The sequence below is a fragment of the Myotis yumanensis genome, unplaced genomic scaffold (genome assembly GCF_028538775.1).
Source record: "Myotis yumanensis isolate MYYU_CA2020_CCGP unplaced genomic scaffold, mMyoYum1.0.hap1 SCAF_18, whole genome shotgun sequence".
NCBI classification, from domain to species: Eukaryota; Metazoa; Chordata; class Mammalia; order Chiroptera; family Vespertilionidae; genus Myotis; species Myotis yumanensis.
Genome location: NW_027223769.1, coordinates 34,260,901 through 34,288,410, shown reverse-complemented (window position 1 = coordinate 34,288,410; position 27,510 = coordinate 34,260,901). Strand labels below are relative to the sequence as shown.

At 54.6% G+C, this 27,510-nt stretch overlaps 2 protein-coding genes across 3 annotated transcripts in view; one reads left to right on the top strand and one right to left on the bottom strand.

Annotated features, from left to right (window-relative positions):
- Window positions 1-27,510, bottom strand: part of KIFC3 (kinesin family member C3) — a 268,780-nt gene that overhangs the window by 85,559 nt on the left and 155,711 nt on the right. The window lies entirely within an intron of this gene.
- ADGRG5 (adhesion G protein-coupled receptor G5) lies at window positions 792-22,931 on the top strand. 2 transcript variants are annotated; one of them, XM_070397876.1, is made up of 12 exons: window positions 792-848; window positions 9,578-9,678; window positions 9,885-9,963; window positions 11,119-11,275; window positions 11,876-11,995; window positions 12,702-12,812; window positions 14,206-14,358; window positions 15,246-15,367; window positions 15,612-15,880; window positions 19,930-20,047; window positions 20,715-20,992; window positions 21,368-22,931. In XM_070397876.1, the coding sequence occupies exons 2-12, from the start codon at window positions 9,615-9,617 to the stop codon at window positions 21,466-21,468; spliced, it is 1,572 nt and encodes a 523-aa protein (XP_070253977.1). In that variant the 5' UTR covers window positions 792-848; window positions 9,578-9,614; the 3' UTR covers window positions 21,469-22,931. The 2 variants fall into 2 exon arrangements, with proteins under 2 accessions (XP_070253977.1, XP_070253976.1); XM_070397875.1 differs by having other exon boundaries at window positions 12,699-12,812.

Genomic DNA, 27,510 nt, shown 5'->3' with positions numbered 1-27,510 from the left:
ATCAGACACCTCCCCCTGTCCCTTACGGACCCCGGGAGGAAGTGGCTGGTGGAGGACAGGCTTGTCCAGGCCCCTGGATCGAGGAGAAGCTGGCCAGCCTTCCAGCCCCACTGTTCTGGCCACGTTTCCTGAGCCCTGCCCTCGGTGAGTCCCTTCCCCAGGGGCTCTGCCTTTGTCGGCTCCAGGCCTCAGGCTCCCCACCTGTGGGTCACAGAGGGCTTATGGGGCACTTCCGGTGACTGTGCAGCATCGCCTTGTATAATAAGTCTCACACTACCCCATGCCGTGGTGCTGTCACTATGTCCGTTTTACCAGGGAAACTGAGGTTTCCGTGCCAGGCAGGTGTCTGTAAGTGGTGGGCCTGGCGTTTGAACCAGGCAGTCTGCCCAGCCCTTGCATCACCGATCTCATCGACTGTCAGGTCAGGCAGGGGTCATTCTCCCTTTCCTACAGATGGGGAAACTGAGGCTCAGAGAGGTGGTGCCCCTTGCCCAAGGCTGCAGAGCTGAGGTGGGCCTTGGAGGGCGCTGGCCAGCCTTCCTCCCTCCCCCACAGGCTCCAAGCGCCCGCCTGCTGCAGGCCCCGGGTCTCCAGATCAAAGGCGGATAGCTGTCGGTGCAGAGGAAGCAAAAGGCCTCTGGCGGGAAAGAAGAAGTGAAGCTAGAGCGTGGTATGCGGTGGGGTGAAGAGAGCAGAGAGAAGTATAGGGGTTTGCGGGCGTGGGGTGAACAGAGCAGAGAGGAGATCCCGGCACAAGGTGCTACTTCCCCTTCCTCCGGCAGAGGGGCAGAAGGCAGCGAGACTGCAGGCAGACCAGGCAGACCCGGCAGACGGCAGCCGATTCACAGGTCAGCTCCTCCTCTGGGCCTCTCTATCCCCACTCCCCAGCTCTCTGTCCTCCTCTGCAGGTTCCCAGCAGGCACTGGCCATGCCCCTACCCAGGCGGTACTAGGCTGGGGACTTGCCCGGAGCTGCAAGCCTGGCACCTACCTTCATGCCGTTCACCAGTTTCTGGGCTCCCAGTGGCAACTTTGAATGGTGGGGAATGTAGAGATGGATGTTTTTTGGGGAAAAAAAGGGCAATTTAAATTAAGGGGTGGGTAGGTGCTGAGCTCAAATGTTAACTCTCCCCCTGTGGCCTGGGGCAAGCTATTGGACCTTTCTCTTCTGGGCCTCAGTTTCCGCATCTGTCAAACAGGGCTAGTCCAGTTACCTGCGCTTCAGGTGACCAGATCAAGTGCTGGCAGAGGGTTTGTTTGGCTGAGCAAGTTGGAGCAGGGCAGGTCCTCTTGCAGGGACCCGGACTGGAGCCTGGGGACAGAGCGTCCCAGGGAAACGGCTCCGGTGCTGTCTGGGTCTCAGATGCCCTGTTGGGCTTTGGCATGGTCTTGCTTTCCCTACCTGTGAAATGGGCCAATAACCGCACCTGTCAGGGCTTGTCTGCAGAGACCACGGGGCCAGGGTGAGGCCGGAGGTGGGGCTCCAGCTGGTGGCTGTCAGGAGCAGCTGTTGGAAGCGATGGGTGGGGCTCTGCAGGCCCTGATGCATTGGGGAGAGGGTGGGCTGCGGGTGCAGGGTCAGCTCCCGGAGGAAGGCAGGGCCTCCCAAGATGTCCTCCTGGCCAGGGCCCTCGGCTCAGGCGCTGATTCCCAGGCATGTGCCATGGAAATGGTTGTTTGAGTCTCTCTCTCCCTGGGAAGTAGGTCTCCGTGGCCTCACGTTACAGGTGAGAAAACCCGAAGCACGGGGAGGTCAGGGTACTTGCTGGGGGTTGTGTTGGCGTCATGCCCCGGCGCTGAAAACCGGAACTGGCTGTCAAATTTGCATCCTCCAAAGGCTCTGCTCGGTGCTGCAAAGGTCTCCTTATCTCTCCACTGGCTCAATAGGGCCTCACTCGCCCACACAGCAGCTCAGCCACTGGGAGGCTGCCAGGGGCCGGGGCAGCCTCTGACTTGGAGTCTGGAGCCCTGGGCTGGAGTCCCAGCTTGACCTCTGGGGAGCGCCAGGCACACTCCTGTGCGGTGCTCAGCCCCGCCCCCCCCCCCCCCCGCCCCCCGCCACTCCCCTACCTGCCTAACCATCTCTCCACCCCCACCCCCCACCCCGTCCATTGGAACCGCCTGGGAAGTCAGGTCAGGGATTCCTGTTTCCCAAGGGCCCTCTGTTAGGTGGATGCCAAGAGGAACCAGGCCAGCTGAACAAAGTGAAAGTGAATGTGGTGGGTGGGGTCTGCAGGCAGGCTCACCAGCTATCTCTGACGGTGATGAAAGAAAATGGAATTGGTTTAAGGGAAAGGGGTTGGGGGATGGGCTCTCCAAAGGGAAGGGCTGCCCAGCACCCAGCCAGGCGGACCCTGGGTGGGTGATGGCAGCAGCCAGGAGCTGCAGTTTCACCCCGATATGCAGTCCCTGGCGGGACACTTGTCCTGAGTGGGTCTGGGGGCTGAGTGGGTGGGCGTGGAATGCGGGCTTGGAATGCGGGTGGAATGCAGGTGATCAGGTGTCTCCAGGATAATTTCCGATCCTTGTATGGTCTGACTCCTGGAGTCCAGTGGGTTTTTTTCTGGTCTTTTGTTCTCCTGTGGCGGGAAGCTTACAAATGGTTGTTAAGGATTGTATTGCCCTACAGTCCTAATATCCTCTGTTATGAATTGCAGGGCAATGGGTAGATGGAGGTGGCCAAGGGTGTGGGGTGACAGGGGTGGTAGTTGATGGAGATGGTCAACGGTGTGGGGTGATGGGGGTGGTGGTTGATGGAGGTGGCCAAGGGTGTGGGGTGATGGGGGGGTGAGTTGATGGAGATGGCCCAGGGTGTGGGGTGATGGGGGAGTGAGTTGATGGAGGTGGCCAAGGGTGTGGGGTGATGGGGGTGGTGGTTGATGGAGGTGGCCAAGGGTGTGGGGTGATGGGGGTGGTGGTTGATGGAGGTGGCCCAGGGTGTGGGGTGATGGGGGTGGTGGGTTGATGGAGGTGGCCCAGGGTGTGGGGTGATGGGGGTGGTGGGTTGATGGAGGTGGCCAAGGGTGTGGGGTGACGGGGGTGGTGGGTTGATGGAGGTGGCCCAGGGTGTGGGGTGATGAGGGGTGGTGGGTTGATGGAGATGGCCCAGGGTGTGGGGTATCAGTGGGTGGTGCCTCGGGGAATGATGACCAGGATGTTGGGGTTGCAAGCAGAAGTGAAGATGGTGGTTTGCTCCTGAGAAAGGGGGTGGAAACCACAGCTTCTATTTGGAGAGCCTGGAGAAGCGTCACTTCTGCTTCCGCCTGATTTCCCCAGCTGGGTGGTGAGGTCAGTCTCTTCTTCCCTCTGTGTCAGCCTTGAGGTCCAGAGACCCTGGAGGTCATATCTACACCACCATCTGGGCCTCAGTTTCCCCATTCATACTGTGAGAGGGTGGACAAGATGGCCTAAGGCAGTGGTCGGCAAACTGCGGCCCCTTGAGTGTGGCTCTTCCACAAAATACCACGTGCGGGCGTGCATGTACAGTGCGATTGAAACTTCGTGGCCACACTCAAGGGGCCAAAGAGCTGCATGTGGCTTGTGAGCTGCAGTTTGTCGACCACTGGCCTAAGGTCTTTTCTGCAGGTCCTCAGCTTTCTCACCTGAAACATTTCAAACCTTCCTGTGGTTTCATTCAGTGGCTTCCTTTCACACCTTTCCCCTCATCTCCTCTCTGTACACACACACACACACACACACACACATACACACACACACACACACATGTTAATAGTAACATGAAGACAAATGAATGACCACGGGGGGGGGGGGCACCCAGAATCCATACCTCACACTGTAGTCCAAGGTTCAATGCATATGGACCAGAGATTATATAGTAAATAATGAAACCTTAAACGTACTAGGAGAAACTTAAGAGAATTCCTTCATAATGTTAGAGTGGGGAAGGCCTTTTTTGCAATGACTCAAAAACCAGAAGCCCAAACAGAACATACTAGTAATTTTTATTACTGCTGTTGGGGGTGTGGGTGAGGTAGTGAATGTGGAGGGAGAGAGAGAGAGAGGAAAAAAAAGAAAAAACTCATGGACATGGGCCAAAACAATTCTATGTACGTTTACACGGCAAAAGGACCATTTGTAAAGGCAAAAGGCAAAAATGACAAACCAGGATAGAGATTTGCAACTCAAATAATAAACAAAGAGCTAATTTTCCTATTAGGTAAAGATTTTTCTAGGAATTGACAAGGAAACGTCTAGCCCAATATAAATGGTTAAACAAACTGGGGTCCATTCATGCCGAGAAATACAATTCAGCGATTGAAATGACTGATACACACAACGAGCCCCAAACAAGGGCAGTCCTGGCCGGGTGGCTCCGTTGGTTGGAGTATCATCCCGTACACCAAAAGGTTTCGGGTTTGACTCCAGGGATGGGCACATGTCCAGGTGGCAGGTTCGATCCCTGGTTGGGCCCGTGAGGGAGGCAGCGGATTGCTGTTTCTCTCTCTCCCTTTCTCTCTCCAAAATTAATTTTTCCCCCTCCAATTTGTTTTTCTGTTGTGAAGGCAACACATGTTCGTTATAGAAAATTCAACTTGTAAAAAAGAAAGTAAAAGCCCTCTTCTTCCAGATAACATTATTAACATTTTGGCATCCATTTTTCTAGGTATCCTCGTGGGCTAAAACATGCATACGAACATAATTTTCCAGAAATGTGATTTTATTATATGTGTTATTTTCAACTTTTTCTTTTTACTCCATGCTGCTTCTCTCTCTCTCTTTTTAAAAAAGATGTTTTTATTGATTTGAGAGAGAGAGGAAGGGAGAGTGAGAGAGAGAGAGATCAATGATGAGAGAGAATCATTGATCAGCTACCTCCTACACGCCCCACACTGGGGATTGAGCCCGAAACAAGGCCATATGCCCTGACCAGGAATCGAACCGTGATCTCCGGGTTCATAGGTCGACGCTCAACCACTGAGCCACACCAGCTGGGCTTCCATGGTAATATCGTGCCTACCTCTAGTACAATATCAAAACCAGGAAATGGACTTTGGTACAATTTACACACTTTATTCAGATTTCATCCGTTTTATACACACTCATTTGTCTGTGTGTGTGTGTGTTTAGTTCTATGCAATTTGATGACGTATGTAACCCAAACCACAATCAAGATACAAAACCATCACTGCACGGTTTCCTTGTGCTGTCCTTTGCAGACTCACACCCTCCAACCCTCTCTAACCCTTGGCGATCACTAATCTGTTCTCCATCTCTATGATGTTGTTATTTCAGGAAAGCTCTCTCACTGGAGTCGAACAGTCTGCAACATTTTGAGATTGGCTTTTTTGGGGGGGACAGTCAGCATAATTCCACGGAGACCCATCCAAGTTGCGTGTATCCATCGTTTCAATTGCTGAGTTGTATTTCACGGCAGGAATGGACCCCGGTTTGTTTAACCATCCCCCATGGAAGGGATATCGGGAGCATTTCCAGTGTGGGGTAATTGCGAAAAAAGCTGCTATGAAGTTCCTATTGTGTGAACATGGATTTTTTATTTCTCTGGGATAAATGCCCAGATGTGCGGTGGCTGGGTCATATGGTAGGTGCGTGTTCAGTTTTATAAGAAACTGCCAAACTGTTTTCTAATTCATAAAAATGGGTTTCCTGGGTCAGAGGATAAGCAGAATGAAAAGTTTGTATGCGTCACCCACCGATTCCCTTGAGATGTTAGATTCTTTATTTGCATTTCCCTGAGGACCTCGCTTGGTGGTATTTCTAAGAATTTTTGCCTAACCCAAAGTCAGAAAGATTTTTTCCTTTCCCCCCCAAGAAGTTTTATAGTTTGTTTTGATATTTCAATCTATGATCCATTTTGAGTTAAATTTTGTATATGCTGCAACGTATGGGTCCCAGTTCTTTTTAGTTTTTGACATGGAATATCCATTTATTCCAGAACCACTTATTGGAAAGACTATCTTCTCTCCATCAAATTACCTTTGCATCTTGGTCAAAACTCAATTTATCATATTTATCTGGATATACTTTTGGACGCTGTTCTGTTCCATTCATCTGTATGTCTAGCCTTATGCCAGGAACACACTATCTTGATTACTGTAGCTTTATAGTGAGCCTTGAAATCACTAGTGTGATGCCAACTTTGTTCTTCCTTTTCAAAATTGTCTTGGCTATTGCAGGTCCTTTTTGTTTGTTTGTTTTTAATCCTCTCCCAAGGATATTTTTCCATTGATTTTTAGAGAGAGTGGAAGAGAAAAGCAAAGACAAAAACATTGATGTGAAAGAAACACATCGATTGGCTGCCTCCTGCACGAGCCCTGACTGGGCCCAGGCTGGGGAGGAGCCTGCAACCAAGGTACATGCCCTTGACCAGAATCGAACCCGGGACCCTTTGGTCCGCAGGCCAATGCTCTATCCACTGAGCCAAACTGGCTAGGGCTAGGTCCTTTGCTTTTTAATATAAATTTTAGAATCAGCTTGTCAATTTCTACAAAATATCCAGCAGGGATTTTGATTTTGATTTGATTTATATTCATGAGGGGTACTGGTCTGTGGTTTTCTTGTGATGCCCATGGCTGTTTTGGGCACCACACTAAGATTGGCATAAAATGAGTTTGGAAGCGTTCCAGCCTCTTTATTTTCTGAAAGGATATGTTTACGATCTTGTTATTTCTTTCTTTGCCTTCTATTTATTTTTTTGGAAGAATTTTTGTAGGATTCGTATTATCATTAAATATGTTTTTATTAATTTTCGAGAGAGAGGAAGGGAGAGGGAGAGAGAAAAACATCGATGTGAGAGTAAAACATAGATCAGCTGCATCCCTCCCATATGCACCCAGTAGAAAGCGGTGGGAAGAAATAGACTCCCCCAGTATGGGTCCCCAGGGGTCCCATACTGCCGGTCTAGTTCACAGTCTTTAATAATTCATTACAATATCAATTGTTTTCTTATTTTTTATTTTTCTTTTTGTGGCAACTTCCTCTCCTTCCTGCGTTCTGTAAAAGGTGAAACAGTTCATCCTTGAAGGGCTCGTTGGCCACAAGCCAGCCAGTTTCCTTGGTGACCTGGTGCCCGCCGCTCTCCAAAGGGCTCAGAAAGTAATTTTCTTCATTGCTTGGCTTTCTCGATGTTCTCCTGTGGCTCTCGACATCGCCAATGGAAGTCGAAATCATTGTAATATGGTTTTCACACAATTAGAAAAAGAAACCTTCCCTTCCGTGTTTTCATTATGACTGTATAAATTTTATCCCCGATTAAGTCAATGTGTGTAGCAAGATTACATGTTCTTCCTTGTACAACTTGTTTTTTCCTGAAATTAATGGCTCGTTTTTATTTTTCATTTGCAAGCTTTTTATAGGGCATTTCTCAAAATAATTTTCTTAGGTGTCCAAACCCGCTAGATAGTCTGTTTATTCTCTTCCTCCTCCTTTTATTCTTTGAGGCCGCCTTGCGGAGCCTTCTTGGCGCCTGCTGCCTTCTGAACAGGATGTGTCCTCGTCCTGCCGTCCAGCCATCAACCTGGGCCTTCTCTCACCCATTCTCTGAGGAGTAGCCTCGCCGCTCCTCTGGGGGCGTTTCCGGAACCCTCTGTCTTCTCCCATGATTTACTCCCTCATTTTGGTGGACCACATCCTCCAGCAGCCTCCTGGGGAGTGGGTGGCATGTTTTAAAAGACCTAGCGGTCCTTGGCTGACCACCCCCCCTTTAAGAGCGGAGCCCTATAAACTCCATTGCTTGGCAGGGCTCCGTGACTGCTGAAACTTCGCCATAAGTTTGGTCCTGGCCATTTTATCGAGGAACACCAAAGCATCAGTAACTAGCCCGGCTGGCATGGCTCAGTGATTAAGCATCGACCTGTGAACCAGGAGGTCACGGTCCAATTCCCGGTCAGGGCACATGCCCAGGTTGGGGGCCCGATCCCCAGTGTGGGGTGTGCAGGAGGCAGCCAATCCATGATTCTCTCTCATCATTGATGTTTCTCTCTCTCTCTCTCTCTCTCCCTTCCTCTCTGAAATCAATAAAAAAATTCTATATATATTTTTAAAAACACCAGTAACTGTAGGATACTGTTCTTGAAATGGTCAGCTCTTCAGAGCAGACTTCTCTCCTGTTTGGGCATCACCATGGCTGCTGTGGTTTCCCGGGGGCTGCGTGGAGGAGGAGGCAGGGAGGGGACATGACTTCATTGTACCAGTGACTCCGGCCTTTGCGCTCAGGTCCTCTACGTGCACCATCTCCCGGGAGAGAACTTGTGCTGGGGTGGGTTGAGGATGGCCGTGTGGTGAGGAAGGCTCCCGGCGAGTCAAGGGCCCGAGGAGAGCTGCGGACCACGGTGGTCATCTGAAAGACTCACAGCCAAGGACCCCACTCTCAGCCTCGCCCTCCATCCCTGCCTTCCGAGGTTCCTGCTGCCTCTGCTTCTCAAGGGCTTGCAAGGTTGTGAGGCTTGAGCTGGCTGGCTGCCCCTGTCCCTTCCCCCCAACCCGCCCCCCCGCCCCCCACTGCGGGCACTCGGGTTCGACGTGCTGGGCTCTGCTGCGTTTCTCACCTGCTTGGTAGCCTCCTGGTCTGTCGCTGTCTTTTCCATCGCGTGTCTGTGTGGCTTGGTGTCTATTTTATTTACTTACTCTTGTTTTCATGGAGCTTCTGAGGAGAGCCATACATTGGCTGCCCTTAAGCAGAAGTTTATTAGTTCATTTTTTTGAAATATGTATTTTTATTGATTTCAGAGAAGAAGGAAGAGGGAGAGAGAGATCGAAACATCAATAATGAGAATCATCGATCGGCTGCCTCCTGCACACCCCCCACCGGGGACCGAGCCCACAACCCAGGGATGTGCCCTCGACCGGAATCAAACCTGGGACCTTCAGTCCCCAGGCCAACGCTCTATCCACTGAGCCAAACGAGCCAGGGCTGTTAGTTCATTTTAAAACTGAGGAGCCCTAGCTAGTTTGCTCAGTGGATAGAACTAGGGCCTGAGGAGGAACGGGTCCTAGGTTTGATTCCGGTCAAGGGCACATGCCTCAGTTGCAGTCTCCATCCCCAGTTCTGGTCAGGAAGCCACTTGATGTGTCTCTCTCACATCCATGTTCCTCTCTCTCTCTCTGTCTCTCCCCCTTCCCTTCCACTCTGTCTAAAATTCAATGGAAAATTACCCTCCAATGAGGATTAACAACAACAAAAAATTTTAAAACCGAGGAAAATGAGGGCGGAGAGGGCTAGATCCTTGCGCAAAATCACGTGATGGGTTAACAACAGGGTTGGACAGGGTTACGGGTTGCTTGCTCCCAAGCAACTTCCCCCGGGTGAGGTCAGAGCCGTGGGGGAAGCTCCCAGAAAACCCATTTTTGGGGAGGTTCGAGTGACTCAGGCAGAACTGCCAATGGCAGGCGTTAGGAACTTGTCAAGGATTCTGGATTCACAGGGATCTGGCTTCAGGTGGCCTCAAGCGGAGCTCTCTGAGCCTCGGCCTCCTCATCTGCGAAAGGCAGGAGTCATGGGGATCAAACAAGATGCTGTGTGTCCCCCCTTGGGACATGCCAGACCCCAAGAAGTCCGAGGTCACCCTCTGACCTGGGTGGTGACACACGCCCCTTTCCAGGGCAGGAGCTGGTTGGTGGAGGAGACCTGGCCGGGACATGGATTGCCGTGCGGTCCTTTTCCTCTGCCTGAGCCTTGTGACGTCTCAGAGCGAGGAAGAAGGTAAGAGGGCTCTGCCTCGCCCAGACCCCTGGCTGTGACGGGAAAGGGGACGCCTCGGACCAGGGGAGATTGAGAGGGGGCTTAGGCCTCCTGGGGCAGCAGCGCGGTGAACCAGCCGTCTCAGCCGGGGTGGGGGAGTCACAGTCCGTGGGGCCGGGGCAGCTCCGGACAGAGGCTGAGGTGGGGGTCTGGCCCGCTATCCACAGAGGGAGCCCAAGAACCCCTGCACTGGATGAAGAGAATGGAGAAGGGGCCCAGGAGACCAACCTCAACGGATCCTGCCGAGTGAGTTGTGTGTCCCTCCTCGCCTACCTAGAGGCAGCTGTACCTCCCACTCCTCGCTTGTAGCTTGAATCAGTGTCCAAAGTTGGTCTAGTGTTGACTATTAAATATATATATATATATATATATATATATATATATATACACACACATACATACATATACATACACTGAGTGGCCAGATTATTATGACCACTCCATCAGTACTTCATTGACACTTCCAAAAATACTGAATATTGAAAACTTCCTAAGCAAATACTCTCAAGGTTTTATTATTATTATTATTATTTGCATAACTAATTCACTTCATTGTACTGATGGGGTGGTCATAATAATCTGGCCTCCCTCTCTCTCTCTCTCTCTCTCTCTTTATATATATACACACACACACACACACTTATTGATTTCAGAGAGGAAAGGAGAGGGAGAAAGAAGTAGAAACATCAATGATGATAGAGAATCATTGATTGACTGCCTCCCGCACACCCACTACTGGGGATGGAGCCTGCAACCTGGGCATGTGCCCTGAGTAGGAATTGAACCGTGACCTCCTGGTTCATAGGTTGACCGCTGAGTCACGCTAGCCTGGCTAGTGTAGACTATAAATTCATTTATTCAACATGCATTCATTGAGGGCCTACTATGTGCCTGACACTAGGCTCTGGAGGTGCAGGAGAGACACATCTCTCTGCCCCCATCAAGTTTATGTCTGGTTGGGGGCCCTTAACCATGGGTGTCATGAAACCAGGTGTAGAATCAAGGATCTCTGTGCATATTTCTTGGAAGGGGCTCCAAAACTCAGGCTAGTCTCTCAAGTCTGTGACCTAAAGGCCAAGCAGCTCTGGCTGAGAGGCCAATGCTGACGACTGGCCAGGGAAGCCTGGGGACTATGGGGCACTTCAATCAGTCAACATGGAGTGACCAAGGAAGGCTTCCTGGAGGAGGTGTCAATAAACTGGGACCTGATCCAGAGTTAATCAGGAGAAAGAAATGAGTCGGGTGGGGAGGTAAGAGTGTGCCAGGGACACTGTGTGTGCAAAGGTCCACAGGCAGGAGTGACATGAGTGTGGGCTGGGGAAAGCCCTACCCTCTCAGGCTGTCTGGACCCCCTCTCAGCCTACCCCCATTCCAGGATCTGGTCACCTCTCTCGCCCTCAGGCTCGTCCATGGTCTGGTGTACAGCCTGCTGAATGCCACCTTCCAGGGCTCCAACCAGACCTGGCAGACGTCCACCATTCAGACGCTGGCCTTCAAGCTGGGCTGCGACTTTGCCGGCCTCTCGCTGTACAGCGATGCTCTGGCTCGCGTCCCCCAGGTCAGAGATGGCCAGGACATGGGGCGGGGGGTGGTGACCAGGGCCTCCACCCCAGAAATCCTGCAGGGGTGTAAGGTCTGAACTTTCCCCAGGATCCATCCATCGGGGCTCTGTCCCAGTAGCTGAGTTGCCTTTTCTGTAAAATGGGGCTGGTGTTCCTCCTGTGAGTGACAGAAATGGGGGTATCTGTGGCCCCTCTAGGTCAGTGTCCTCGTCCTGCTTCTGCAGGGCTGTGGGCGGCGGCAGTGGCAGCCGTGGGAGAGGCCAGGGGATGGGGCTCCTTTGAGCATGCTGGAGTGATTCCTGCTGAATGCCTGGGTGCTGGGTGGGTGGGTCGGGGAGAAGCTCCATCCTCCAGGGGCCCAGTTGGGGAGGCAAGTGACCCAAATGCAAGGCCAGAGCTGCCCGGAGGGAAGACCTGGATTTCGGCAAGTTTGGAGGAGGTGCAGCCAGGGAGGAGGGTTTTGCAGGGGGGAGGCTCCGGGGAAAGAGATGCCGGGGTGAGGCTGGGAGGGCTTCACAGGGAGTGGGGGCCAGGGAGGGTGTTGGGCTGACCGGGAGGCCTTGGGAACAGAGCTCAGCCTCGCTGGCCCTCCGCAGGCCGCCGGGGCCAGGCACGCCATGCAGTTCCCCACTGAGCTGACGAAGAAGGCCTGCAGGACACGCCGCAGGGAGCTGCGTCTCATCTGCATGTACTTCTTCACCACCAGGTTTTTCCCGGTCAGTGCCATGGGGGGCCCAGCAGGATGGCGCTGGCCTCTTCCTGGGGGCCCTGCAGCATCCAGGCCACCGCCGGGGCTCTGGGTGGGGACCAGCATCAGAAGGACTAGCCCACTGTGCAACCGGAGCCGCCATGGCCTCTCTCCGGGCCTCGGTGTTAGCAGAATGGTGGGAGGCAGTGATAATAATGTGCAAATGAGACCTAAGAAACCTACTTCTGTATGTGCATGGCCCTAGGCAGGAGGCAGAACAAGGCCCCAAGGTCCCTGTCCTCAGAGCACCCTCGATCTTGACAGTTAGTTACACTAGGACCTGAGAGACTTAATTTTAGCTCAAGGTTGATTATAACCATAGAGATGCAAAGTGATGGGTGAGGTAGGGTGGGGTCAGGGTTGTTCCCATGGGCAATCCGGGAGGGCTTCTGGAGAAGGTGTCTTTTAACCTTGGTATTGAAAGTGAGTTAGGATAGTGGCGAAGTGGAGGGTACACAGAGGGGAGGTGGAGCAGGGGGGTGGTCAGAGGACAGCTTTCCAGGCGGAGGGGGCGGCATGTGCAAAGGCCTGGAGGTTGGCTCATTTTGGCCATATGAAAGCATGCCGCTCCTCTCACCCAGGGAGGAGGGCCTGGAGCAGCGGGGCTCTGGGACCTCGTCCAGGTGTCCTCACGTCCCCTCCAGTCAGCCCTTCTTCTGTCACCCTTCCAGCAGGACAACTCATCTCTGCTCAATGACTATGTCCTGGGGGCCCAGCTGGGCAGTGAACACGTGGACAACCTCATGGAGCCGATCAACATCAGCTTCTGGCACAACCAAAGCCTGGTACTGTGGGGACATCGCCATTTCCACCCCGTCCTGCCCCTTTAAGACTGTCCTGGTGCACATGGGTTTGCCAAACTCAAACCTGCGGGACCATCTTGGAAACAAATGGTTTTAAATCCATCACACTTAGAAAATTCTTACCAAAGAAATAAGAGAGAGAAGCTTCTACTCATGGCATTAGTCAGGATTCTTTGAGTGGCAGGTGATAGAAAACCAACTCCAGCAACTCCAGCACAAAAGATAACTTATTGGCTCGTGTACATGAAATGTCCAGGGCAGGGCTGGCTTCAGGCACGGCTGGATCCAGGGGCTGATATGGTGCCATCATGGCTCAGTCTCTCTCCATCTCTCAGCAATGGTTTCCTGCCTTGGCTCTCCACTTGGTGGCACGATGGCAGCGGAAGGGTCGGACTTTCTTCCCCTCTTCTCAGAGGGTCTTTCTTGCCAGTCCCAGAATGGCGTCCTAAAGGTCCAGTTTGGTCACATGTCCATCCCTCAACCATCACTGTGCCCAGGAGGATGGACTGTGTGGATTGGCCAGGCCTGGGTCACATGGCCCAGGGGCCAGGCTGGATTCATCTGACCTGCCCTTGTGGGAGGGGTGGGTCCTCAAGAGAAGTGCAGACACTGATACCGGAAGCAGGAAGTAGGGCTGCAAGCCCCTGCTCTTCTGTCCCTGGCATTCCTAAAAGCCCCAGAGCCTTTGTGCTCCGGCCCTATATTCCCATCAGCCTCCTCTCTGCACTCTCGATTTTACCATCATCCTTTCCTTTCATTCCTCTGGGCCTTGGCCCCTGTGGTCCCCTCCACTCCTGTTGTCACCCAGCATGTCCTCCAAGGCCTCAGTGCCCTAATCGTCCCTTGCCTCCTCAGGACTCCTCTGCCCCTTCTGTGGTTTTCCATGGCACCGTCTGCGTCATATCCCCCCCCCCCCCCCCCCCCGCCACCCTCATGTCTTGGTGTCATGGTTGCCTGTGGACGAATCTCTCTCCCCCACCACTGGGAAGGCTCTGGACCACCGTTACTCCCCACAGGGAGGAGGCAGAAGGGGACAGCTGGTTATAGAGCACCAACTATAGACGCCAGAGCTGGGCACTCAAGATTCCTCATTGCCTTTAATTTTTCCACTATCCTATGACTTGGTATAAATGGTCCCATTTTGCAGATGAATAAACTGAGGCTCAGAGAACCTATGTGACTTGCCCAAGTCACTCTTAGAGTCCGTGGTGGAGGCGGGGCTAGAATCTGGGTCTGCTTGATGGCAAAGCCCAGCCGGTACCTGGTAAAAGGTTGACAAGGATGCAGTCGAGTCATCTTTGGCCCCCACGATTTCCAGACCCTGACCCCTCCCCTGGGCCCCTTGGATGCACCCAACTCCAGCATCTCCCCTTAGGAAGGCTACAATGTGACCTGTGTCTTCTGGAAGGAGGGAGCCAGCAAGCGCCACTGGGGGCTCTGGAGCCCTGAGGGCTGTCGCACAGAGCAGCCCTCACCTTCCCAGGTGCTCTGTCGCTGCAACCACCTCAGCTACTTTGCTGTTCTCATGGTATGTGTGTTTCCAGTCGGGCTGAGGGTGGTCAGAGCTGCAGAAGGCCCCACGCTCAGGACAGACAAGCAGGGCCAAGGCTGGAAATCCAACTCAAATTAGCTTGGGGGTGGGGATGGAAAGTGATGGGTTTATGTTCCTGAAAAGGCGGGTTAGGCTTCAGGTATGGCTTGATCCAGGGGCTCACTATCACCAAGACAGGCCTCATGTCCTACTAGCTTTTAGGCCAGTGGAATGATAGCCTGACTCATTTCTGCCGGTCATTCTTGTGATTGAATCCCACCAGCCTAGAGTGTGTCACCTACCTATCCCTTAACCAATCACTGTGGACAGGAGGAGGGAGGGCTCTCACAGGCCAGGAGTGGTGCACCTGTGCACAGCAGTGGGAGAAGTGGTGGGTCCACCTATGTGTATGGACAGTGAGGGAAGGGAGGCTCTTGCAGAGGAAGGGGAGATCTCGCAGGGGCAGGAGAGGTGAGAGACGGGAGTTGGGAGGTCGGAAAGCCACTGTGTCTGCTATTTTTTCTTTTTTAAATATGTTTTATTGATTTTTTACAGAGAGGAAGGGAGAGGGATAGAGAGTTAGAAACATCAATGAGCGAGAAACATTGATCAGCTGCCTCCTGCACACCCCCTACTGGGGATGTGCTTGCAGCCAAGGTACATGCCCTTGACCGGAATCGAACCTGGGACCCTTGAGTCCGCAGGCTGACGCTCTATCCACTGAGCCAAACCGGTTAGGGCTGCCACGGCTTTTTTTCGAGCCAGGACCATGGTGAGGATTGTGGGGCAAGGGGTCGGACCTGGGGTCTTGGCAGGTCTCTCCGATGGAGCCTGGGGGCAGGCATTTCCATGCCCTGGTCTCCAGTCCCCCTTCTCTCCTACAGCAATTCTCCCCAGCCCCGCTCCCGGGGGAGCTGCTGGCACCTCTCACGTACATTTCCCTCGTGGGCTGCAGCATCTCCATCGTGGCCTCCCTGCTCACCCTCCTGCTGCACTTCTATGCCAGGTATGTCCCGGTGCCAGGCCTGCCCACCACGGCCGCTCAGCACGTCTCCTTCGTTTCTGCTTGGCCCCCCAGAGAGGGATGGGTTTCTCCAGAGGGCGGAGGCCGCAAGGCAGGGGACCAGCCTCACCGCGTGGCTGCTGGTGGCTCCCTGCCCGCCTCGACCTGTGTCCCCGTCACTGTGTGTCTCTGAGCCCAGGCCTGGGTGGTGTCCCCAGGCCACCAAGGGCCACGCTCCCACCCGCAGGAAGCAGAGTAACTTCATCACACGCATCCACATGCACCTGCACGCCTCCGTGCTGCTCCTGAACGTCGCCTTCCTGCTGAGCCCCGCGCTGGCCTTGCCCTCCGTGCCCGGGGCAGCGTGCATGGCACTGGGCGCCATCCTGCACTTCGCGCTGCTCAGCTGCCTCACCTGGATGGCCATCGAAGGCTTCAACCTCTACCTTCTCCTGGGGCGCGTCTACAACATCTACGTCCGGAGATACGTGCTCAAGCTCTGCGCAGTGGGCTGGGGTAAGCCCAGCCTCCCTCCCCTCCTGCTCCCCAAGGCTTCCAGATGCACTGAGCATCTGCCCGCCTGTCCTTCTCCTTCCCTTCCTCCTCCTCGTCGTGACCACTGCAGGTCCACCGTCACCATCCCGCCAACACTCACCACCACTTCCTACGTTACTGTTCTTATCTCACGTCCACCTCCAACACCACTCTATTGGTACCAGCTCTGCCTCCGCCACCTCTACCTCCACCACCACCACCACCTCCACCACCTCCACCACCTCTACCCCCACCACCAACACCACCTCCACCACCTCTACCCCCACCCCCACCACCACCTCCACCACCTCTACCCCCAACACCACCACCACCTCCACCACCTCTACCCCCACCACCTCTACCTCCACCACCACCACCTCCTCCACCACCTCTACCTCCACCACCACCACCTCCACCACCTCTACCCCCACCACCACCACCTCCACCACCTCTACCCCCACCACCACCACCTCCACCACCTCTACCTCCACCACCTCTACCTCCACCACCACCACCTCCACCACCTCTACCCCCACCACCTCTACCTCCACCACCACCACCTCCTCCACCACCTCTACCTCCACCACCACCACCTCCACCACCTCTACCCCCACCACCACCACCTCCACCACCTCTACCCCCACCACCTCTACCTCCACCACCACCACCTCCTCCACCACCTCTACCTCCACCACCACCACCTCCACCACCTCTACCCCCACCACCACCACCTCCACCACCTCTACCCCCACCACCTCTACCTCCACCACCACCACCTCCTCCACCACCTCTACCTCCACCACCACCACCTCCACCACCTCTACCCCCACCACCACCACCTCCACCACCTCTACCTCCACCACCTCTACCTCCACCACCACCACCTCCACCACCTCTACCTCCACCACCTCTACCCCCACCACCACCACCTCCACCACCTCTACCCCCAACACCACCACCACCTCCACCACCACCACCTCCACCACCTCTACCTCCAACACCACCATCACCTCCACCACCTCTACCTCCACCACCTCTACCCCCACCACCACCACCACCTCCACCACCTCTACCTCCACCACCACCACCACCTCCACCACCTCTACCTCCAACACCACCACCACCTCCACCACCTCTACCTCCAACACCACCATCACCTCCACCACCTCTACCTCCACCACTTCTACCCCCAACACCACCATCACCTCCACCACCTCTACCTCCACCACCTCTACCTCCACCACCACCACCACCTCCACCACCTCTACCTCCAACACCACCACCACCTCCACCACCTCTACCTCCAACACCACCACCACCTCCACCACCTCTACCTCCAACACCACCACCACCTCCACCACCTCTACCTCCAACACCACCATCACCTCCACCACCTCTACCTCCACCACTTCTACCCCCAACACCACCATCACCTCCACCACCTCTACCTCCACCACCACCACCACCTCCACCACCTCTACCTCCACCACCTCTACCTCCACCACCTCTACCTCCACCACTTCTACCCCCAACACCACCATCACCTCCACCACCTCTACCTCCACCACTTCTACCCCCAACACCACCACCACCTCCACCACCTCTACCTCCAACACCACCATCACCTCCACCACCTCTACCTCCACCACTTCTACCCCCAACACCACCATCACCTCCACCACCTCTACCTCCACCACCTCTACCTCCAACACCACCACCACCTCCACCACCTCTACCTCCACCTCCACCACCACCTCCACCACCTCTACCTCCACCACCTCTACCCCCAACACCACCATCACCTCCACCACCTCTACCTCCACCACTTCTACCCCCAACACCACCATCACCTCCACCACCTCTACCTCCACCACCTCTACCTCCAACACCACCACCACCTCCACCACCTCTACCTCCGCCACCTCTACCTCCACCACCACCACCTCCACCACCTCTACCTCCACCACCTCTACCTCCACCACTTCTACCCCCAACACCACCACCACCTCCACCACCTCTACCTCCAACACCACCATCACCTCCACCACCTCTACCTCCACCACTTCTACCCCCAACACCACCACCACCTCCACCACCTCTACCTCCAACACCACCATCACCTCCACCACCTCTACCTCCACCACTTCTACCCCCAACACCACCATCACCTCCACCACCTCTACCTCCAACACCACCATCACCTCCACCACCTCTACCTCCAACACCACCATCACCTCCACCACCTCTACCTCCACCTCCACCACCTCCAACACCACCATCACCTCCACCTCCACCACCTCCACCACCTCTACCCCCAACACCACCATCACCTCCACCACCTCTACCTCCACCTCCACCACCTCCACCACCTCTACCCTCAACACCACCATCACCTCCACCACCTCTACCCCCAACACCACCATCACCTCCACCACCTCTACCCCCAACACCACCATCACCTTCACCACCTCTACCTCCACCACCTCTTCCTCCACTACCTCTACCCCCAACACCACCATCACCTCCACCACCTCTACCTCCAACACCACCATCACCTCCACCACCTCTACCTCCAACACCACCATCACCTCCACCACCTCTACCCCCACCACCACCACCACCTCCACCACCTCTACCTCCAACACCTCTACCTCCAACACCACCATTACCTCCACCACCTCTACCCCCAACACCTCTACCCTCAACACCACCATCACCTCCACCACCTCTACCTCCACCACCTCTACCTCCAACACCACCACCACCTCCACCACCTCTACCTCCAACACCTCTACCTCCAACACCACCATCACCTCCACCACCTCTACCTCCACCACTTCTACCCCCAACACCACCATCACCTCCACCACCTCTACCCCCACCACCTCCACCACCTCCACCACCTCTACCTCCAACACCACCACCACCTCCACCACCTCTACCTCCACCACTTCTACCCCCAACACCACCATCACCTCCACCACCTCTACCTCCACCACTTCTACCCCCAACACCACCATCACCTCCACCACCTCTACCTCCACCACTTCTACCCCCAACACCACCATCACCTCCACCACCTCTACCTCCACCACTTCTACCCCCAACACCACCATCACCTCCACCACCTCTACCTCCACCACTTCTACCCCCAACACCACCATCACCTCCACCACCTCCACCACCTCTACCTCCACCACCACCACCTCCAGCACCTCTACCTCCACCACCACCACCTCCACCACCTCTACCCCCAACACCACCTCTACCTCCACCACCTCTACCTCCACCACCTCTTCCTCCACCACCTCTACCCCCAACACCACCATCACCTCCACCACCTCTACCTCCACCACCTCTTCCTCCACCACCTCTACCTCCATCACCACCATCACCTCCACCACCTCTACCTCCAACACCACCATCACCTCCACCACCTCTACCTCCAACACCACCATTACCTCCACCACCTCTACCTCCATCACCACCATCATCTCCATCACCATCACCATCACCGCCACCACCTTTACCTCCATCATCTCTACCTCCATCACCTCCACCATCTCTTCCTCCACCACCTCTACCTTCAACACCACCATTACCTCCACCACAATTTTAACTACATCTCCCCACCCCCCATCATCGCCACCATCCTCATCCTCACCTTCACCACTATCTCGGGCACCACTGTCATTGTTGTCTCTAGCACCATCCTAGCCCCTCTATGACCTGTTCCTCAACCCTCTCTCCCATTAGCTCCCAGTCACCACCTCCCAGCGTGGCCACCACTGCTGCCACCCCTGTCCCACCTCAGAGCCCTCACCCCCATCACCTGGGAGAACAGCCTTCTCTAAGATCACCAGGCTGATTACTCTGAAGCTGGACCACAGGACGGGCTGGGGGCTCGGAACAGACTCTTTCTCTACCCACCCCTTTCCCAGTGGAGTTCTGTCTCAGCAGCCACAGGGACCCACCACCAGTCCGTCCCTGGGGTCTCCTGGCAGATGCTGAGCCTCTGTCCCCCTCCTCAGGGGTCCCAGCCCTCCTGGTGCTGCTCCTCCTTGCCATCAAGAGCTCAGCTTACGGCCGCCACACGATCCCTCTCTCCCACAGCCAGGGGAACAGCACGGGCCTCCAGCACATGTCCATGTGAGTGCGCGCCAGGCTGTGGCAGGCTCCCTGGTCCTGGCAGAGGACCCTGAACAGGGTGTCTGCAGGCAGGGCCTTGGCTGTGTCTTCTGGAAGGGGGTGCCTGGAGCCCTGAGGGCGGCTGCAATCACCTCCGCTACTTGGCTGTTCTTATGCCGACAGTCAGGGGCACAGGCTCTGGGCTCAGACCACAGGGCTTCAAGTCCCATCTTTGCCTCTTACTAGTGTGTGTTCCTAAGCCAGAGCCTCAGTTTCCTCATCTGTAGAATGGGGATGATTCCTGCCTCATAGGTAGAGTCATCATGGGGACTGACTGGGCTAATCTCTCGAAAGTGTGTGACACAGTGTCTGACCGGGGCAAAGGCAACACAGGTCATGAAGATGTCCTGGGGAGGCACAGGGCTGAGAAGGAGGCACGGGGGGAGGGGCGGGGGGGGAGGTGGGCCTGCAGTCAGGGGCCCGGGTGGCAGGTGGGTCCTGTTGCGAGGGCCTGGCTGGAAAGCCGGCTCAGGACTTCACCCCGTGTGCAGTCAGACAAGTCAGGCAAGGAACAGGAGGCCTGAGCTGAGGCACTGGCCCGGGTTCAAGAGGCAGTCCCGAGGCCCAAGACCCCCCGGCCTCCCCAGCCCCACAGCCACAGCGCCCTGACCTTCGCCCTCCCCTGCAGATGCTGGGTGCAGAGCCGCGTGGTGCACCACATCCTGGTCATGGGCTACGGTGGCCTCACGACCCTTTTCAACCTGGTGGTGCTGGCCTGGGCGCTGAGGACCCTGCGCAGACTGAAGGCTCGGGAGGAGGCGCCAGGCTCGCGGGCCTGCAGGGACACCGTCACCGTGCTGGGCCTCACTGTGCTGCTGGGCACCACCTGGGCCCTGGCCTTCTTCTCCTTTGGCGTCTTCCTGCTGCCCCAGCTCTTCCTCTTCACCATCTTCAACTCTCTCTACGGTGGGTCCTGGGGGCGGCCTGGGGGCCGGGGGTGGGGCGGGGGGGGCGTGTGCACACCTGGTCGGTGTTCACTGCGGAAAGGCTCAGGTCCAGGGCGAGTCAGGGGCTGACGTCCAGCCCCAGGAGGAGCTGGTTAGGGGCTACATCCTCCCAGAGCAGGAGGTGCCACTTCACAATCTGCACAAAGGCTCCCTCTGGACTAGCAGTGGCCGGTCCTCCCGCTCCCATGCTCCACCCCTCCTGGCCTCCAGCAGCAAGGAATCCCGAGAATGACTGCAGGGCCTCAGGGAGGCCCAACTCACCCAACCAAGGAGGATCCTGGGAGAGGCCACGATGCCCCCGCGACGCACTCACTGACCAGCCCTTTGCTTGCAGGGTTCTTCCTGTTCCTGTGGTTCTGCTCCCAGAGGTGTCGCGCGGAGGCCGAGGCCGAGGCCGAGAAGGAGGCGTTCAGCTCCTCCCAGATGATGCACTAGTCTGCACCGCGGCCGGAACCCCAGCCGCTCCGGCTGCCTGCATCCGAGGCCCTGGCTTCCACCAGAGAGGGTGGCAGGCCGGCTGCTGGACACCAGAGCCCTGTGCCCTCTAGGGAGGCTGTCCACTTCCGTGGCTTCCCCGGCCCAGAGGGAAATGCCCAGACTGTGCCCTTGGCATTCTACTCGGGGGCAGGTCCAACCCCATGGAGGGGAGCAAACTTCGCCCTGGTGCCTGCTTATGGACAGAGCTCTGGCCTGGGAGCCAGGAGGCCACGGTACTCGGCCTGGCTCAGGGTCTTACTGTGTGACGTTGGGACTGTCATTTCTCACAGACCCTCGGTTTCCACATCTGACACGAGGCAGGTGGCTCTGGTCCTGCCTAGACTGAGAGCTTTGTGAAGCCTGAGTAAGGCCGGGGAGGAAGGGGGTCACATGGGCCCCGTTAACTGCATCGTCCGGCTGGGCCTGCCACCTCCCTCCGGCCACATCCTGGCCCAGGGCCCAGGGCTCTGCACAAGGCCTCTTTCCCTTTAATCCCCCCAAAACTATAATGACCCCAACTCCATGGCCACAGTCCTGAGATCGGGAAGCCCCGCCCTTCCCAGAGGCCCCTCCTCCCTCCAGAGCTCCCAAGTCTCCAAGGCCATTTAGACCAGCGGCCGGGGCCACGGGGCTCCCAGGGGTAAAAGGGGGTTGCCTCTTTGCCCTACACCTGAGCCAGCTGGGCCTCCGTGGCCGGCTATTTGACAAGTGGGTAGAATTGACTTTCCCTCGCTAGGCGCGAGGGTGTGGGTTCTAAATCCAAGGTCAGGCCCTTGACCTATCTGTTCTACCAAGTGGGAGACTGATGAAGCCGGAGCCTTTCCGAGACTGCACACCAGGGGGCGCTGTTGACCTGTGCTCAGAGGCTATTGGCACCAGAACCGCTTCTGGAAATGCTGGGATCGCCTGTCTGGGAAGAGGACCCACCAGAGGGAGGGGTTCTGCCTCCAGGACTGCGCCTGCTGAGTGCCCAGGAGGAGGGCTGTCAGCGCTGTCCACAGCCATTTCCCTCTTTACCCAACACAGCAGTCGCTCTGGCTCTTGGGGTCTTTGCTCAATACAACTGGCCCGAGAGCAGTGGGTGGGATAGGTTCTTGGGGCCCAGCTCCGGGCCATGGGACAGATTTTAATGACTTTGAGTGGCACAGGGAAGGCATGGAAGCTGGATCCCTCTTGTTATGCCCTCTGTTCATCCCTTGATGCAAATAGCCCTTCACGAGGTGGTCAGTGGCTCTGGAGCTGGACTGGCCGGGCTCAAATGCCAGCTCTGCCACAAGCCACGCAAACTCCTTGTGCCTTAGTTTCCCCGCCTGTAAATAGGGGCAACAGGAGGACTGATTTTGAAGGTTAAAGGGAATACTCCATATAAAGAGGCTGAGCACAGAGTAAGAGCGCAATAAATGTTACTATGGTGACGGTTAGCACTTTGGCTATTATGACTAACGGTGTCAGCTGAGTCTCAGAGGCCAACCTGTCGAAGCCCCAGGTCTGCTCAGCACCACGGGCCCAGCTCCTCGCGGGGTACGTTCTGCCGCCCCTCGGCCTGGCCACCTCCTCCCCCTCCCCCAGAGTGCCCTCTGCTCCAGCCTCGCTGGCCTTCTGCTGTTTTAGGAACCTTCCCCCACACAAGGCAGCCTCCAGGCTGTTGCCACCTGTCCCCACCCTTCCATTCCCCTATCCTCGGCTCTCCTTAAATACCTGCCGGCCCTTGATCACTTCTTTCCGGAAATCACTCCAATTGGCCCGCAGAGAAAGTGTCTTTCCTGCTCTGACTCCAAGCAGAGTGCGCCCCCACCTCTATCAGGGTGATGTGAGCCCCCATTCGAGTCCCCCTGGTTTAGCCCAGCCTTGACCTGTACAAGGCTCCCCAGGCCTTGGGGTGGCTCCCATGGGAATTAGGGAGCTCAGGGATCATGGAAACTCGAAGGCCCTCTCTTGGGCAGCTGACCTAGGTTGGGTTGGTAGCCTAGTGGTGGGGGGCCTTGCCCGGACCTCCCTTTTCACCCCTCGCTGGGGCCTGGGGTCTAAGCCCAGGGCTACTCCAGAGAGGATGTGGCCACGGTGACACGAAATGGGTTTGGTGGTTCCAGGAAATGGCCCCAGAATTGTGGCCTGGAATCCCACTGGGGTCCAGGCTTTGGGGTGGGACCACTTCCGGGAAATGCCCCACCATATGTGGGGGCAGGGATGAGTGAAATTTAATAGGTGTCAATTTACTTCAATAAAACCGACTTAAAAAAAATGATAGAAGAAAGAGAAATGCACAAATCTACCGTCAACATGGGCTATTTCAAATGCGTCTCTTATTATTGATAGGAAAGCTGGAAAATTTGGACCAGACATAGATTTGAACAGCAGGAGTACACACAGCTCGATCTAATGGACATTGATTGCAGCCTGCGTCCCACAGTCATATTGGTCTCAGCACTTATGGCCCATTTTAAAATATTGATTGCAGACTAGCTTAGAAAAGCTCCCAAAATTTCAGAGAATGGACATTATACAGAGCACATTCTCTGACGTCAACACAATGAAGTTAGACAGTAATGACAAAAAATAACTTAAGAAAAGCCCGTATATTTAGATATTTGTCCCAGGGATAAACAGATTGACCGGAGGACGGGAAAGGGAGTCTGGAGACAGACGGAGGCATGTTCGAAGTGGAAGCTCGCAGACCCGCGGGCGGGAGGGGCTGTCGGGCACACGGAGCGGGTAGAATTGGTTGTGCACGAGGGGAAAATGTGCAACAGGATTGCTGCTCCACAGTATACTCAGCAACCAGCGCAAACACAGCGTGATGCGTGTGAACAGACCTGGGGGTGTGAAAACACCACCTTTCATTGCTAATTTTACATTAACTCTAACGCCCCCATCCTCCGCCTGAGCAGGCCATTCGGTCAGTGGTTTGGAGAAGGCCTGTGAGTTCAATGACAACCTGGGAGGCCTCTGTTGCTCCTGGAAAGAATCTGGGGAGAGGGCCTGTGGCTCAACTTCCGTCCCTCATGGTCACTGTTGATGTCCTTGGACTCAGGTCCATGGGGTCTCTCTTTTTTTAAAAAAAATATATATTTTATTGATTTTTTTTTTAGAGAGAGGAAGGAAGAGGGATAGACAGTTAGAAACATCGATGAGAGAGAAACATTGATCAGCTGCCTCCTGCACACCTCCCACTGGGGATGTGCCTGCAACCAAGGTACATGCCCCTGACCGGAATCGAACCCGGGACCCTTGAGTCCGCAGGCCGACGCTCTATCCTCTGAGCCAAACCGGTTAGGGTGGGGTCTCTCTTTTTAAAAAAAAAAAATTTTATTTGTACTTATTTTTGTTAATCCTCACCCGAGATATTTTTTCCTTTGATATTTTTTAGAGCTTGTGTAAGGGAGAGAGAGAGACAGAGAGAGAAACATTGATGTGAGAGAGACACATCAATTGGTTACTGCCCACTGGGATCGAGCCTGCAACCGAGGTACGTGTCCTTAACCGGAATCGAACCCATGATCTTTCAGGCGAGGGCCGATGCTCTAACCACTGAGCCACCAGCCAGGGCCCACGGGGTCTCTTATGCTGCCTCCTGCCCAGCCCCTCCCCAGGCGTCCTGGTCCGAGGGAAGCTTTGCTGAGGCCCAGAAGCTGCCTCTCAGAGACGCCCCAGACCTTCCTCCCAGCTGTTCCCACCGGTGGGAACCTCTGGTCTTAGGCAGGTCCTGGCTTCGTCCCCTCCCTCCCCCCAGGCTCCCAAGGTTGCAGGAGCACCCCCCACCCACCAGAGCTGGAGCCTGGGGCCTGGGACTAGCTATTTCCTTGGGCGGGGGTGTTAGGGCAGGGTGGGGGTGTTAAGGCAGGGTGAGGGGTGCAACCCCGCCTGGCAGGAAGCTTTCTTATGGGAGGGGACTATTAGCTGAGACCTCAATGTTGAATAGGATGGGCCAGGGGATGGGGAGGGGGAGAAGTGATTTGGGCAAGGCTTGGGTTGGGGTTGAGGTGCGAAGAGGAAAGAGAGAGCATGTGGGCTTGGTGGCAGTGGGAGGGGCAAGAGAGAAACCAAAAGGGTAATGAGGGACGGAGGGAGAGGCGAGGCTCTGAGAGGTGTTGGAGGTGGAACCCACAGGGCGGAATGCCTGACTGGACATCGGGTTGGAGTGGGGAGTCATCAAAGCTGGTACTTGGGGTCCTGGGTAGTTGGGGTGGCCTGACCCTAACTTGGGTGTGGAGCCCAAGAAGGAACGACAAGTGATGTGTGTGTGTGTGTGTGTGTCAGTTTTATTGATTTAATTATTTACTTTTATTTTTTATTTTTATTTTTTTGGTAATCTTTATTGTTCAGATTATTACAGTTGTTCCTCTTTTTTCCCCCCATAGCTCCCCTCCACCCGGTTCCCACCTCACCCTCTGCCCTTACCCCCCAACCCTCATTGTCCTCATCCATAGGTGTACGATTTTTGTCCAGTCTCTTCCCGCATCCCCACACCCCGTTCCTCCCAAGAATTGTCAGTCCACTCCCTTTCTATGCCCCTGATTCTAATATTCACCAGTTTATTCTGTTCATCAGATTTTTTATTCACTTGATTTTTAGATTCACTTGTTGATAGATATGTATTTGTTGTTCATAATTTTTATCTTTACCTTTTTCTTCTTCTTCCTCTTCTTAAAGAATGCCTTTCAGCCCTAACCGGTTTGGCTCAGTGGATAGAGCGTCAGCCTGTGGACTGAAGGGTCCCAGGTTCGATTCCAGTCAAGGGCATGTACCTTGGTTGCGGGCACATCCCCAGTAGAGGGTTTGCAGGAGGCAGTTGATCGATGTCTCTCTCTCATCGATATTTCTAACTCTCTATCCATCTCCCTTTCTCTCTGTAAAAAATCAATAAAATATATATTTTTTTAAAAAAGAATACCTCTCAGCATTTCATATAATCCTGGTTTAGTGGTGATGAACTCCTTTAGCTTTTTCTCATCTGTGAAGCTCTTTATCTGACCTTCAATTCTGAATGATAACTTTGCTGGGTAAAGTAATCTTGGTTGTAGGTTCTTGGTATTCACCACTTTGAATATTTCTTGCCACTCCCTTCTGGCCTGCATGGTTTCTGTTGAGAAATCAGCTGACAATCGTATGGGTACTCCCTTGCAGGTAACTAACTGTTTTTCTCTTGCTGCTTTTAAGATTCTCTCTTTGTCTTTTGCTCTTGGCATTTTAATTATGATGTGTCTTGGTGTGGTCCTCTTTGGATTCCTTTTGTTTGGGGTTCTCTGTGCATCCTGGACTTGTAAGTCTTTTTCTTTTACCAGGTAGGGGAAGTTTTCTGTCATTATTTCTTCAAATAAGTTTTCAATATCTTGCTCTCTCTCTTCTTCTGGCACCCCCATAATTCGGATGTTGGTACACTTGAAGTTGTCCCAGAGGCTCCTTACACTATCTTCGTATTTTTGGATTCTTTTTTCTTTTTGCTTTTCCAGTTGGGTGTTTTTTACTTCCTCGTACTTCAAATCTTTGACTTGATTTTTGCGATCCTCTAGTCTGCTGTTGGATCTCTGTATAATATTCTTTATTTCAGTCAGTGTATGCTTAATTTCTAGTTGGTCCTTTTTCATATCCTCGAGAGTCTCACTAGACTTATCGAGGGTCTTACTAAATTTATTGGCGGTTACTAGAAAATTCTTGAAAAACCTCATAACCGTGGTTTTGAACTCTATATCCAGTCCTTTGCTTTCCTCCATTTCTGTCATTTGTGACCTGTTTCTTTGTCTCCGCATTTTGGCTGCTTTCCTGTGTTGATAGAGTGGCTTTGTGTGCTAAGTGTCCTATAGGGCCCAGTGGCTCAGCCTCCCCAATTACCTGAGGTGGACACTCTTAGTGCATCCCTTTGTGGGCTGTGTGCACAGTCTTGTTGTAGTTAAGCCTTGATTGTATCACTGGGAGGAATTGACCTCCAGGCCAATTGGCTGTGAGAATCAGCTGTGTCTACAGTGGGAGAACTTCTGTGCTGGAGACACCCTTATGGGGCAA